A 15,000-nucleotide genomic window follows, 5' to 3' on the forward strand; every position below is an offset into this window, starting at 1 on the left:
AATCGGACTGCGTTTAATCCACAATCAGACTGTGTTTAATCTACAATCAGACTGTGTTTAATCTACAATCAGACTACTGCGTTTAATCCACAATCAGACTGTGTTTAATCCACAATCAGACTGTGTTTAATCTACAATCAGACTACTGCGTTTAATCCACAACCGGACTGCGTTTAATCCACAATCGGAATGCGTTTAATCTACAATCAGACTACTGCGTTTAATCCACAATCGGACTGCGTTTAATCCACAACCGGACTGCGTTTAATCCACAATCAGACTGCGTTTAATCCACAATCGGAATGTGTTTAATCTACAATCAGACTACTGCGTTTAATCCACAATCGGACTGCGTTTAATCCACAACCGGACTGCGTTTAATCCACAATCAGACTGTGTTTAATCCACAATCAGACTGCGTTTAATCCACAATCAGACTGTGTTTAATCCACAATCAGACTGCGTTTAATCCACAATCAGACTGTGTTTAATCCACAATCAGACTGCGTTTAATCCACAATCAGACTGTGTTTAATCCACAATCAGACTGTGTTTAATCCACAATCGCAATGCGTTTAATCTACAATCAGACTGCATATAATCTACAATCAGACTACTGTGTTTAATCCACGATCAGAGTGTGTTTAATCCAGACTAGGTTACAGAAAATCACCTGAGGTCTCCTAGAAAAGCAGGAAGGAGAGACTGAAAACAACTTTATGAACCACAAGATGAAGAGGTCATGTGACCACATGAGAGGAGGTGTGTGTTAGTGTGTTAGTGTGTGTGTGTGTGTGTGTGTGTGTGTGTGTGTGTTCACCTCCTTGGCTCTCTGGACTCCCTCACTCCTCGGGCTCCTGATCTGCGGCGACGACCTGGTGTTGATTTTATCATAAAGCTGAAACAAAAACAACCGGCGTCTTATTCTCGACCACTGTTTGGTTTCCATGACAACACACACCCCCCCCCCCCCACACACACACACACACACACACACACAGAGCTCAGTGTGTGTGATGATGAATAAACTGCAGCCTGTTTGACTCCAAGAAAGACAGCAGCTGCAACACACACACACGCACACACACGCGTGCACACACACACACGCACGCACACACACATAATCTGTGAGTGTGAATCCAGGTAATTCCTCAGCACACACACAAACGTCCACATGGAGACAGTGAGAGACAAATGTCTCTGTCATAAAACGGGGTTTGTAATTAAAACTTCAGATTAAAAACCTAACTCACTCTAAACTCTCTCTCTCTCACACACACACACACACACACACACACAAACACAGATTAATAATCTGCTGAGTCTCTTCTTTTATAAACGTCACATATTAAAGGAAACAAACTCACCAGGAGACGCAGAGCGTTCGTCCAGAGACAGACGAGTCCATCCACTCACACACACACACACACTCTGTGCTCACTCTGTGTGTGTGTGTGTGTGTGTGTGTGTGTGTGTGTGTGTGTGTGTGTGTGTGTGTGTGTGTGGACGCAGTGCTTGTTGTGAAAGGCACCGAGGACCGACAGTGGAAACATTGTTACTCCCCCCCAAAAACAGAGGAGGCGCGAGACGCTGTAAATACACTGTAAAATACAGCGTAAACACACTGTAAATACACTGTAAAATATGCTGTAAATAAACCGAAAATACAGTGTAAAATACAGTGTAAAATATGCTGTAAATAACCGTAAATACAGTGTAAAATATGCTGTAAAATATGCTGTAAATAAACCGTAAATACAGTGTAAAATATGCTGTAAATAAACCGAAAATACAGTGTAAAATACACTGTAAAATATGCTGTAAATAAACCGAAAATACAGTGTAAAATACAGTGTAAAATATGCTGTAAATAACCGTAAATACAGTGTAAAATATGCTGCAAATAACCGTAAATACAGTGTAAAATATGCTGTAAATAAACCGTAAATACAGTGTAAAATACACTTTAAAATATACTGTAAATACACTATAAAATAAACTGTACATACACTGTAAAATAAAGTGTAAAATATGCAATAAATACACCGTAAAACAAAGTGTAAACACAATTAAACAAGCTCTGAATACAGTGTAAAATACACTGTAAATACACTGTAGAATACACTGTAAATACACTATAAAATTAACTGTACATACACTGTAAAATTCCCTGTAAATACAGTGTAAAATATGCTGTAAATACAGTGTAAAATACCCTGCACATACACTCTAAAATACAGTGTAAAATACGCTATAAATACACTGTAAAACACAGTGTAAACACTGTAAAACATGCTGTAAATACACTGTAAATTATGCTGTAAAATGTATGATCTTTTTTACGTGATGTAAAAATTGTCGTATTATAACAGTCTCTTCACTGACCGTCGCCAGATTATTTTGATTTTCTGAATGTAAACAGATTATTCTGTGAATGTTTTTTGTGAATGTGTGTCTGCGTGCGTGTGTCTGCGTGTGTGTGTGTGTGCGTGCGTCACTCACGTCCAGCAGTGTGTGCAGATGTTGGTCCTGGAAAACACTGTGGAGGAAATCTAGATCCTTCTCACTGCAGTCTGTGAGCGCGTGGATCTCCTCCAGACTGTCCAACACCTGAGACACAGCACCTGAACACACACACACACACACACACACACACACACACACACACACACACATCAAAGTTATCTGGATTAGAAAAACATTTGGTTTAATTGGCTTTAAATAACACACACACACGATCGCACGCACGCACGCACGCACGCACACACACACACACACACACACACACACGCACACACACACACACACACAGATGATACCTACGTTCTGCAGCGAGCAGTCCTGTCACGTGAGCGGCGTTAACGGAAAACAAACATTTTGAATCATCACAAATAAACATCAGCGTCACAGAAACACACACACACACAGTGGTCAGGTGACGTCGCGGTGGGCGGAGCCTCACGCACCTGAGGAGGAGGGGTCAGCGGAGAAGTCGTGCAGCTCCTCGGGGGGGTCGCCGTAGTACGAGTTGAACTTGTGACTGGACACCGCGGCCAGCACTGCCCCCTGCAGGACCACAGCGGCGGTGCAAGGTCAACACAGACACGGCGACAGATACCGTGTGTGTGTGTGTGTGTGTGTGTGTGTGTGTGTGTGTGTGTGTGTGTGTGTGTGTACCTTCAGCTTCCTGCGTGCGTTGAACTTCCTGAGTTGCTCCACAGTCTCAGGCAGGTGGATCTTGTAGGAGTATCTGTCTCTCTCCTGAGACACACACACATGAACTGTGAAGACGCTGGTGTGTGTGTGCGTGTGTGTGTGTGCGTGCGTATGTGTGTGCGTGCATGTGTGTGAGCGTGTGCGTGCGTGTGTGTGTGCGTTTATGTGTGTGCGTGCGTGCGCGTATATGTGTGTGTGTGCGCGTGTGTGTGTATGCGTGTATGTGTGTGTATGTGTGCGTGTGTGTATATGTGTGTGTGTGTGTGCGCATGCGTGTGTGTGCGTGCGTGCGTGTGTCTGTGTGTGTGTGTGAGTGCGTGCGTGTGTGTGTCTGTCTATGTGTGTGTGTATGTGTGTATGTGTCTTTGTTTGTGTCTGTGTGCGCGTGTGTGTCTATGTGTGCGTGTGTGTTCGTGCGTGTGTGTGTGCGTGTGTATGTGTGTCTGTGTGTGTGTGTGTGCGTGTGTGTGCGTGTGTACGTGCGTGTGTGTGTCTGTGTGCGCGTGTGTGTCTATGTGTGCGTGTGTGTTTGTGCGTGTGTGTATGCGTGTATGTGTGTGTATGTGTGCGTGTGTGTATATGTGTGTGTGTGTGTGTGCGTGCGTGCGTGTGTGAGTGCGTGCGTGCGTGTGTCTGTCTATGTGTGTGTATGTGTGTATGTGTCTTTGTTTGTGTCTGTGTGCGCGTGTGTGTCTATGTGTGCGTGTGTGTTCGTGCGTGTGTATGTGTGTCTGTGTGTGTGTGTGTGTATGTGTGTATGTGTCTTTGTTTGTGTCTGTGTGCGCGTGTGTGTCTATGTGTGCGTGTGTGTTCGTGCGTGTGTGTGTGTGCGTGTGTATGTGTGTCTGTGTGTGTGTGTGCGCGTGTGTGCGTGTGTACGTGCGTGTGTGTGTGTGTGTCTATGTGTGTGTGTGTCTGTGTGCGTGTTTGTGTGCATGTGTGCATGTGTGCGTGTTTGTGTGTGTGTGTGTCTGTGTCTATGTGTGTGTGCGTGTGTGTGTGTGCGTGCGTGTGTGTATGCGTGTCTGTGTGCGTGTTTGTGTGCATGTGTGCGTGTTTGTGTGCGTGGGTGTGTGTGTGTGTGTGTGTGCGCGTGCGTGTCTGTGTGTCTATCTGTGTGTGTGTGTGTGTGACACAGACCTTGAGCCAGGGATGGTTCAGAGCCTCATAGACTGTGATCCTCTCTGCAGGATCCAGCATCAACATTCTTCTCACCAGATCTTTAGCGCTCTCTGAGATCTGACTCCACTGACGAGGATTCATCTAAACACAAATAAAACAACTCATTTTAGACACTTAACAAAACACAAGCGCAACAAAATCTACGACACATGATCACGTCTTTATCTTCACTGTGAGACAGACTTTTCCTTGTGTAGACTGAAGTTTAAGGAGTAGATTAACAGTAGATTAACAGTAGATTTGGAGTAGATTAAAAGTAGATTAGGAGTAGATTAACAGCAGATTAATAGTAGAATTTGAGTAGATTAACAGTTGATTAGGAGTAGATTAAAAATAGATTAGGAGAAGATTAACAGCAGATTAATAGTAGAATTTGAGTAGATTAACAGTTGATTAGGAGTAGATTAAAAATAGATTAGGAGAAGATTAACAGCAGATTAATAGTGGATTAGGAGTGGATTAACATCAGATTAATAGTGGATTAGGAGTGGATTAACATCAGATTAATAGTAGAATTTGAGTAGATTAACAGCAGATTAATAGTGGATTAGGAGTGGATTAACAGTAGATCTGGAGTAGGAGTAGATTAACAGTAGTCTGGAGTTGTTGATCCACTGCTGCCTCCATCACTAACTTCAGATGTCTGATTTTGTAAAATTCGGCTTTGAAAAATCTTCATTCACATTCACGTCAGTGACACAAAGTGACCACACGAGGCAGCAGAGGACCAGCAGCTCCTGTGTCCACTGTGAGCTAAAATCACTGGTTTTCTCTATGGGGTTTGGTGTGGGAGAGTGAGTGTTTAGACTTATCATCACCTTGTATTTTCCTTTACAGACTCCCTCAAACAGCCTCTCCTTGGTGCCGTAGAAGGGCAGACAGCCTGAGAGCAGGATGAAGAGGATGACTCCACAGCCCCACACATCCACAGGTTTACCGTACGGCTCTCTCTTCACCACCTCTGGAGCCATGAAGTGAGGCGTCCCCACACGACCTGGTCCACAGAGACACAGAAGTCGTCAACAACAACAACAACAACAGGAAGATAAAGCCTTACTTTGGAATGTTAACAGAATACAGTGTAAATCATCTTCAAGACACTGATAATCTGTGGGTTTATTGGACAAACCTCCAGCCACCAGTCCTGACTCTCCCAGCTGGATCGCCACTCCAAAACCACCCAGTTTCACCGGGGCTGAGTTTTCTTTGGACGCCAGGAGGACACAGTGAGGCTGAGGACGAGAGGACGAGAGGACGAGAAGATGAGAGGACAAGAGGACGAGAGGACGAGAAGATGAGAGGACGAGAGGACTCATGAGTTCTTGTCTTTTTGTTTCTCTTTAGCTAACTGGGCGACTCTCACTCTCTCTCTGTTTTATAAATAACAAACATCACACAGGACAAAAGGTTTGGTGTTTTACAGCAGATTAGGAGCCGATTAACAGTAGATTTGGAGTAGGAGTGGATTAACAGTAGATTAGGAGTGGATTAACAGTAGATTAACAGTAGATTAGGAGTGGATTAACAGTAGATTTGGAGAAGATTGACAGTAGATTAACAGTAGATTTGGAGTAGGAGTGGATAAACAGTAGATTAGGAGTGGATTAACAGTAGATTAACAGTAGATTTGGAGTAGGAGTGGATTAACAGTAGATTAGGAGTAGATTAACAGTAGATTTGGAGTAGGAGTGGATTAACAGTAGATTTGGAGTAGATTGACAGTAGATTAACAGTAGATTTGGAGTAGGAGTGGATTAACAGTAGATTAGGAGTGGATTAACAGTAGATTTGGAGTAGATTGACAGTAGATTAACAGTAGATTTGGAGTAGGAGTGGATAAACAGTAGATTAGGAGTGGATTAACAGTAGATTTGGAGTAGGAGTGGATTAACAGTAGATTAGGAGTGGATTAACAGTAGATTTGGAGTAGATTGACAGTAGATTTGGAGTAGGAGTGGATAAACAGTAGATTAGGAGTGGATTAACAGTAGATTTGGAGTAGGAGTAGATTAACAGTAGATTAGGAGTAGATTAACAGTAGATTAACAGTAGATTTGGAGTAGGAGTAGATTAACAGTAGATTAGGAGTAGATTAACAGTAGATTAACAGTAGATTAGGAGTAGGAGTGGATAAACAGTAGATTAGGAGTGGATTAACAGTAGATTTGGAGTAGGAGTGGATTAACAGTAGATTAGGAGTGGATTAACAGTAGATTTGGAGTAGATTGACAGTAGATTAACAGTAGATTTGGAGTAGGAGTGGATTAACAGTAGATTAGGAGTGGATTAACAGTAGATTTGGAGTAGATTGACAGTAGATTAACAGTAGATTTGGAGTAGGAGTGGATAAACAGTAGATTAGGAGTGGATTAACAGTAGATTTGGAGTAGGAGTGGATTAACAGTAGATTAGGAGTGGATTAACAGTAGATTTGGAGTAGATTGACAGTAGATTTGGAGTAGGAGTGGATAAACAGTAGATTAGGAGTGGATTAACAGTAGATTAACAGTAGATTTGGAGTAGGAGTGGATAATCAGTACATTAGGAGTGGATTAACAGTAGATTTGGAGTAGGAGTAGATTAACAGTAGATTAGGAGTAGATTAACAGTAGATTAACAGTAGATTTGGAGTAGGAGTAGATTAACAGTAGATTAGGAGTAGATTAACAGTAGATTAACAGTAGATTTGGAGTAGGAGTAGATTAACAGTAGATTAGGAGTAGATTAACAGTAGATTAACAGTAGATTAGGAGTAGATTGACAGTAGATTTGGAGTAGGAGTATATTTACATCAGATTAGGAGTAGATTAACAGCAGATTAATAGTAGATCTGGAGTAGATAAGGAGTGTATTAACAGTAGATTAGGAGTAGTTTAACAGTAGTTTAACAGTAGATTAACAGTGGATTAACAGCACATCTACAATAGATTAGCACTGATGTTTGTGTCGGTTGCTCTTGTGGACAAGCACACATCCCTCACACACTGACCACTGAGCATGAGCATTTCCTCCTGTCAGATTAGATGTCAGATTAACAGAAAAAGGAAGTAGAGACAGAAGTCAGAGCTGCTGCTGCTGCTGATCATCATCACATGTGAGTTTCTCTGCTTTTTATTTAGAGGAAAACGTCCTCAGATTAACCAGGTGATTTCACCGTCTGACGCTGAGAACACGGATTATTAGCGTGTTTAAACGTAGTCTTCACACAGAGGCGAGGAGATCGCGTTTTATTCTGTGAACACCGAGGGATTAGAGACACCGTCGCTGTGAGGTCAAAGGTTACAGAACAGATACTGGACCCCGGACGACGGTCGTCGGGAAAAGTTCGTACAAAACCGAGTCGTCGTAAGAAAATGTTTTTAAAGTAAACAAACAAAGACACAAAGTGTGAGCAGGAGTTATTTTAGTGTGTTTGAAGGTCACTTCCTGAACAAGTCAAACAAGCTCATGATCTAATCTCACCTCTGACAGCATGATGTCAGATTAAGTGTTTGTAAAAGTGGAAAATTCACCAAAATGTGTTGATGATGTGAGCGAGGGAGGGACAGGAAGTGTGTGTATATATAGATATATATATATAATCTGAAGAGTGTGTTGAGAGACTTAAGACTATGACATCTTAATAAACGTCTTTATCTCACTGTGAGACAGTGTTGACTCAAGTTTGTAAACCACTCACTCTCCCACACCAAACCCCATAGAGAAAATCAGCGATTTTAGCTCACGGTGGACACAGGAGCGGCTGGTCTACTGCTGCCTCGTGTGGTCACTTTGTGTCACTGAGGTTAATCTAAATGAATTATTTTAAAAGCTGAATTCACTAAAATCAGACATTGTAAGTTAGTGATGGAGGCAGCAGTGGATCAACAACTCCTGTGAACTCCTGTGTCTCTGTGATGTTAAAATCACTGGTTTACTCTATGGACTTTGGTGCGGGAGAGTGAGTGGTTTACAAACTTCACTTTCCTAAAAGGTTTTACTTTGCTGAATCCAAGTCAATTTAAGTCCACGACGTCTTCAGAACGTGTTTCACGTCTTTATCTCACTTTAACAACGGGAAACTGAAGTTTGTAAACCGCTCACTCTCCCACACCAAACCCCAGAGAGAAAACCAGCGATTTTAGCTCACGGTGGACACAGGAGCTGATGGTCTACTGCTGCCTCGTGTGGTCAATTTGTGTCACTGAATTAAGTCTAAATGAAATATTTTAAAAGCCGAATTGGTTAAAATAAGACATTGTAAGTTAGTGATGGAGGCAGCAGTGGATCAACAACTCCTGTGAACTCCTGTGTCTCTGTGATGTTAAAATCACTGGTTTACTCTATGGACTTTGGTGTGGGAGAGTGAGTGGTTTACCCCTTTGGTAAAGCACTATTAAACCACTAAAACCATAATATTTTTCCTCCGTCTTCTCTTCCAGAGCAAATGGATTTCCCGTCCGTGAACGCGTCCTCGTCTCTTCCGTCCCTCTGTCCGTCCGTCACCACGCGGTTCCTCCTCCCGTCGGCGTACGCCCTCCTCTTCCTCACCGCCCTCCCAGGGAACGCCGTCTCCCTGTGGGTGTTCCTCCGCTGCGTCGCCACCATCTCGCCCACCCACGTCTACCTGTCCCACCTGAGCGCGTCCAACCTGCTGCTGTCCGTCACCGCGCCCTTCCTCGCCGCCTACTACGCCCGCGGCTGGGCGTGGACGCCGGGCGGCGCCCTCTGTCAGCTGGTGCTGCACGGCGTCACGCCGGTGCTCCACATCAACGTCTACATCAGCATCATGATCCTCACCTGGGTGGCGCTCAGCCGCTTCGCCGCGCTCATCCGGCACACGCACGCCGACAGGCCCAGCGCGTGCGCCGCCCTGCTGCCCAGCGCCTTCTTCGCCTGCCTCGCTAAGGCGCCGTTCGCCAGCCGGGTGTGCGCCACGGTGTGGGCGGTGGCGGTGGGAGGCGTCGTACCCGTGACGGTTTTCTACTCCGTGAACGAGGCGAAGAGCGGCGGCGGCGGCGCTGCGAGCGGAGGGTGCGAGGAGGTGTGCTATAACCCTGCGGTGGAGCTAGGGGGCAGCGTGAGCGCCATGATAGTGGCGTTGCCCGTTAGCATGTTCTTCATGTGCTACCTGCTGGTGATGCTGTCCTACATGGCGGTGCTGAGTCACATCAGACGCTCACGCCGCAACACGCACGTCACCACCTCCAAAAGTCTGCTGAGTCGTGTTCTGAGGAACATCGTGGTCATCCAGGTGACGCCCACAAATATTTATTATACTATACTACGTCAAAGCTGACCATGACTCAGCATTTTTTCTCTCCTAGGCGATTCTGTGTTTGTAAGAACTGACGACTCAGCGTTTCTCACAAGCAATTCTGTCCGTGTGTAAAAACTGACCATGACTCAGCGTTTCTCTCTCAGGTGATTCTGTGTGTGTGTAAAAACTGACCATGACTCAGCGTTTATCTCAAGCAATTCTATCCGTGTGTAAAAACTGACCATGACTCAGCGTTTCTCTCTCAGGTGATTCTGTCCATGTGTAAAAACTGACCATGATTCAGCGTTTTTCTCTCTTAGGCGATTCTGTGTTTGTAAGAACTGACGACTCAGCGTTTCTCACAAGCAATTCTGTCCATGTGTAAAAACTGACCATGACTCAGCGTTTTTCTCTCTCTCAGGTGATTCTGTCCATGTGTAAAAATTGACCATGATTCAGCGTTTTTCTCTCAAGCAATTCTATCCATGTGCAAAAACTGACCATGACTCAGCCTTTTTCTCTCTCTCGGGTGATTTGGTCTGTGTGTAAAAACTGACCATGACTCAGCGTTTTTCTGTCTCTCAAGCGTTTTTTATCCGTGTGTAAAAACTCACCATGACTCAGCGTTTTTTTCCTTCTTTCTCAGGTGATTCTGTCCGTGTGTAAAAACTGACCATGACTCAGCGTATTTCTGTCTCTCAAGCGTTTTTTATCTGTGTGTAAAAACTGACCATGACTCAGCGTTTCTCTCTCTCTCAAGCGTTTTTTATCCGTGTGTAAAAACTGACCATGACTCAGCGTTTTTTTTCCTTCTCTCTCAGGTGATTCTGTCCGTGTGTAAAAACTGACCATGACTCAGCGTTTTTTTCCCTTCTCTCTCAGGTGATTCTGTCCGTGTGTAAAAACTGACCATGACTCAGCGTTTTTCTTCTTCTCTCTCAGGTGATTCTGTCCGTGTGCAAAAACTGACCATGACTCAGCGTTTTTCTCTCTCTCAGGTGATTCTGTCTGTGTGTCTGCTGCCGTATCACATCTTCAAACCCATCTTCATGTCCGTGGCTCATCGTCAGCAGACGCTCTCGCCGAGCGCCGACACCTGCGCCGACTGTCATCCAATGTCCGTCTTCGTGGAGGTGAGCGCCGCTGTGCTGACTCAGCAGATTTGGGTGCATAACAACGCCGGTGACTGTCTGTCTGTCTGTCTGTCTGTCTGCCTGTCTGTCTGCCCTGCAGGTGAAGAACTGTCTGCTTCTCCTGGCTCTGCTCAGAGGCTCCACTGACCCCGTCATGTACGTCCTGCTGGACAAAACCTTCCGTCACCAAACCTTCAAACTCTTACGATGTTACCGCGGCAACAACGGCGGCGGCGGCGGCAAACCGGCGCGGCGCTTTGTCGTTACAGGAAGTGCTGGTGTGAGGTTAGATCAGCAGGCGGAGGGAACCATGGCGACGGCTACAGTGGACTTAAGTCAGGGAAGTGTTCTGTAGATCATCTCAGCAGGTCATATTATATATATATACATGTATATGTATATACATGTATATATATATATGTATATATATATATATACAGAGTAGTAGTAGTAGTATATCACAGAGTAGAAACAGAAAAGCAGAAGTAAAAACATGAAGTGAAGACATTTTCTCATGTTCTACACTCTGTCCACTAGAGGGCAGACGTGCAGCAGCGTCCTACCTTGACGTCTCTGTGGATGACGTTGTTGTCATGGCAATAACGCAGAGCCTCCAGGATCTGTCTCATGTAGTGACTGAGGACACACACACACACACACACACACACACACAGATGTAATGTTTGTTTGTTTTAAATAAAGATAAAGAATGATGAAGTCTCAGTTTTCTTTACCTGGCCACAGCTTCACTGTAGACAAAGCCAGCATCTGCTCTTTTAACGATCTCAAAACACAGATCTGCTCCATCCATGCTGGAGAGAGAGAGAGAGAGAGAGAGAGAGAGAGAGAGAAGGTCAGATCACATTAAAGGTCGTCCTTATTATAACTTCAGTGACAAGTGAAAAAGGAAGTTATCATTAAGTCTCATCGAAATTCGCCAAAATTCCGATGGCTGCCGTGGCCACGCCTCTTTTGAATCTGAAAAAGTTTCCGACAACTTTTGAGCTGGGAAATGCCGACTATTATGATGGTAAAATTCAAGTAATTCCGAGATACTTTTTTTTTTTTTTTTTTAAACTCATCTCACTGTCAAAGTGCATCAGGGCAAATGGATCATTTCCTGATTTTCAAAAATTCATTAAAAATATTCCTTAAGAGATATGCAAATATTTTTAACGGATCCTTGTTCAGGACGATACCGACTATTAGTACCGTAAATTTCAAGTCATTCCGAGATACTTTTTGTTTTCGAGAAGAAAGTCATCTCACTGTCAAAGTGCATCAGGGCAAATGGATCATTTCATGATTTTCAAATATTCATTAAAAATATTCCTTAAGAGATATGCAAATATTTTAACAGATTCTTGTTCAGGGTGATACCGACTATTAGTGTGTACAATTTCAAGTCATTCTGAGATACTTTTTATTTTTTTTAAACTCAGCTCACTGTCAAATGGATCATTTCCTGATTTTCAAAAATTCATTACAAATATTCCTTAAGATATTTGCGAATATTTTCAACTGATCCTTGTTCAGGGCGATACCGACTATTATGATGATAAATTTCAAGTCATTCCAAGATACTTTTTGTTTTTGAGAAGAAACTCAGCTCACTGTCAAAGTGTATCAGGGCAAAAGGACCATGTCCTGTTTTTCAAAAATTCATTAAAAATAATCCTTAAGATTTTTGCAAATATTTTCAACGGATCCTTGTTCAGGGCGATACCAACCATTATGATGGTGAATTTCAAGTCATTCTGAGATACTTTTTGTTTTCGAGAAGAAACTCAGCTCACTGTCAAAGTGTATCAGGGCAAATGGATAATTTCCTGATTTTCAAAAAATCATTAAAAATATTCCTTAAGAGATATGCAAATATTTTTAACGGATCCTTATTCAGGGCGATGCCGACTATTATGATGGTGAATTTCAAGTCATTCCGAGATACTTTTTTTTTTTTTTTTTTTAAACTCAGCTCACTGTCAAATGGATAATTTCCAGATTTTCAAAAATTCATTAAAATTATTCCTTAAAAGATTCCTGAATATTTTCAACAGATCCTTGTTCAGGGCGACACTGACTATTATGATGGTGAATTTCAAGTCATTCCGAGATACTTTTTGTTTTTTTGAAGAAACTCAGCTCACTGTCAAAGTGCATCAGGGCAAATGGATCATTTCATGATTTTCAAAAATTCATTAAAAATATTCCTTAAGAGATATGCAAATATTTCCGTGTGTGTGTGTGTGTGTGTAGAATCCTTACAACTCAAAGACCATGTAGAGCATTCCCTCAGAGCTGTACGTCTCCAGCAGCTCCACGATGTGGGGGTGTTTGAGCATGTGGCAGATACTGGCCTCCCTCTTCAGATCTGATGACACATACACAATAGAGAAGGGGACAGTGAAGGAATGAAGGACTCCGTGTGTGTGTGTGTGTGTGTGTGTGTGTGTGTGTGTGTGTGATATGACGATGATAAAGTCCTGGTCCTGGTTCTGTCCTCACCTTCCGTGCTGAGACCTGGACTGGAGGTGAACTGGGCCACGTCCACTATTTTGACAGCAAACTGCTGTCCGCTGTCTCTGTTGATGCATCGTCTCACCACACTGAAGGGACCTCTGCACAACAACAACAACAACAAAAAACAATTAACACAAAACTCGGGATTAAGGGATTAAGCCGGGATATCTTGGCTAATTCTGGCTTAATTTATCCGAGACACGGTCGTACAAACTTTCTTTGCGCCATAAACAAAGAACTCATTCAAAGTGAATCGTTTTAGTTTGAGGACATCATCATTTCCACGTTTGACTGACACACACACACACACACACACACACACACACACACACACGCGAGCGAGGAGGCGGAGCCAGTCTTTGGTCCGTCCCTGGGTTTGGATCCATCCTCTGCTCGTCCTCTTCCTGCTCTTTCACAGTCGTTAGTGCAGCTGACGTTCATTCAGAGCCATAATGGCCGACGCTCCGTGCAGCTGCGTCTCCTTCACCGCCACAATGAGCCCGTGATTTTACTTTGAAACTCGTCACGCCCACTTCCTGCCACTCAAACCCTCGTCCTCCACTCTTCTTCTTCTTCTTCTTCTTCTTCAGTGAAGTTAATGTGCGACTATGAGACACTTGAGCCTCGTTCTTGTCCAGAGAGTCGAGAATAAAACATCTGCAGCTGCAGAGAAGAGGTTTTCTCTATGGACTTTGGTGTGGGAGAGTGAGTGTGTGTGTGTGTGTGTGTGTGTGTGTGTGTGTGTGTGTGTGTGTGTGTGTGTGTGTGTGTGTGTGTGTGTGTGCAGTATGTTGAACAGATGGTGATCAAGCTAAAGCTTCTTAGCGTCAGAAGGGTGAGGATGGACGGCACTGTACCCACACACACACACACACAGTATTAAAGTCAATTAAGACGTGAAATTCTTCTTATTTATTCTCTTTTTCTGAACACAAAGATGAGTTCTGGTGGTTTGAATGTTGCTGAAACATCATCATCATGAACACAGAGAAAACCATTTCATTAGCGTCTCATTCACTAAGTGAGCGCTGCTGCTTTATTTCCCTCTGTAATAAATCTGAAGTGTGCACAGTCAGCGTCTGATCACGTGACCAGAGCACGGAGTCACGTGACCAGATCAAAGAGTCTATGAAAACTCGTCTTCACTCAGGTATAATCCAGAACACAATGATCCACGCTCTCTGGTTTCCACGGTAACGCTGTTTTGACTGATCTTTATTTAAACAACTGTCAGTGACACAGAAACAGGAATAAAAACACACACACACAGTCGACCACAAACCAGAGGATTATCCTGGATTTATGTCTGTTTGTGTGTGTGTGTGTGTGTGTTTGAAAACAAGCACTGCTGCTCTACAAAGGTGAACGTATGAACTTTAGTGAACTTCATTCAAATCAGATTTTCTCTGGGCTTCTTGTTGCAGTACCCAGAGTGGCCAGAGGCAGAGGGGGCGGAGCCCTATCCAGACTTAATACATCCATGGTGTGTGTGTGTGTGTCAGAGAAAGTGCACAGTGGTCAGCATATTGGCTCAACCATTTACTCCGAGCTCAGGTCCATAAAACTTAATGATGCCAAACACACACACACACACACACACACACACACACACACACACACACGTTTGTGTACCTATTCTTGTTCAGACTTGTATTCATTTAAATTCACTAAAAATAAGCCTCATCATTAACCTGAGCCACAACTCAAACT

General features: G+C 43.6%; 2 protein-coding genes across 3 annotated transcripts in view; one reads left to right on the plus strand and one right to left on the minus strand.

Moving 5' to 3' along the window:
- Positions 1 to 15,000, minus strand: part of caska (calcium/calmodulin-dependent serine protein kinase a) — a 35,734-nt gene that overhangs the window by 13,202 nt on the left and 7,532 nt on the right. Inside the window, exons 2-13 of one of the 2 annotated variants that reach the window (XM_083907405.1) lie at positions 13,276 to 13,388; positions 13,036 to 13,141; positions 11,505 to 11,582; positions 11,334 to 11,406; positions 5,528 to 5,630; positions 5,217 to 5,392; positions 4,357 to 4,479; positions 3,178 to 3,261; positions 2,967 to 3,066; positions 2,824 to 2,841; positions 2,503 to 2,624; positions 821 to 898 (exon numbers count right to left, since the gene is read on the minus strand). In XM_083907405.1, coding sequence (XP_083763531.1) covers positions 821 to 898; positions 2,503 to 2,624; positions 2,824 to 2,841; positions 2,967 to 3,066; positions 3,178 to 3,261; positions 4,357 to 4,479; positions 5,217 to 5,392; positions 5,528 to 5,630; positions 11,334 to 11,406; positions 11,505 to 11,582; positions 13,036 to 13,141; positions 13,276 to 13,388 — 1,174 coding nt within the window. The remainder of the gene's footprint in view (positions 1 to 820; positions 899 to 2,502; positions 2,625 to 2,823; positions 2,842 to 2,966; positions 3,067 to 3,177; positions 3,262 to 4,356; positions 4,480 to 5,216; positions 5,393 to 5,527; positions 5,631 to 11,333; positions 11,407 to 11,504; positions 11,583 to 13,035; positions 13,142 to 13,275; positions 13,389 to 15,000) is intronic. The other variant, XM_083907406.1, reaches the window with a different exon arrangement.
- On the plus strand, positions 8,825 to 11,125 carry LOC310941952 (putative G-protein coupled receptor 82; the record flags this gene model as incomplete). The annotated part of the gene is made up of 3 exons (XM_083907211.1): positions 8,825 to 9,631; positions 10,636 to 10,770; positions 10,871 to 11,125. 3 exons carry the CDS (start codon positions 8,825 to 8,827, stop codon positions 11,123 to 11,125), a joined length of 1,197 nt encoding a protein of 398 aa, XP_083763337.1.

The sequence above is a fragment of the Microchirus variegatus genome, assembly GCF_963457635.1.
Source record: "Microchirus variegatus genome assembly, chromosome: 20".
Taxonomy (NCBI): Eukaryota; Metazoa; Chordata; class Actinopteri; order Pleuronectiformes; family Soleidae; genus Microchirus; species Microchirus variegatus.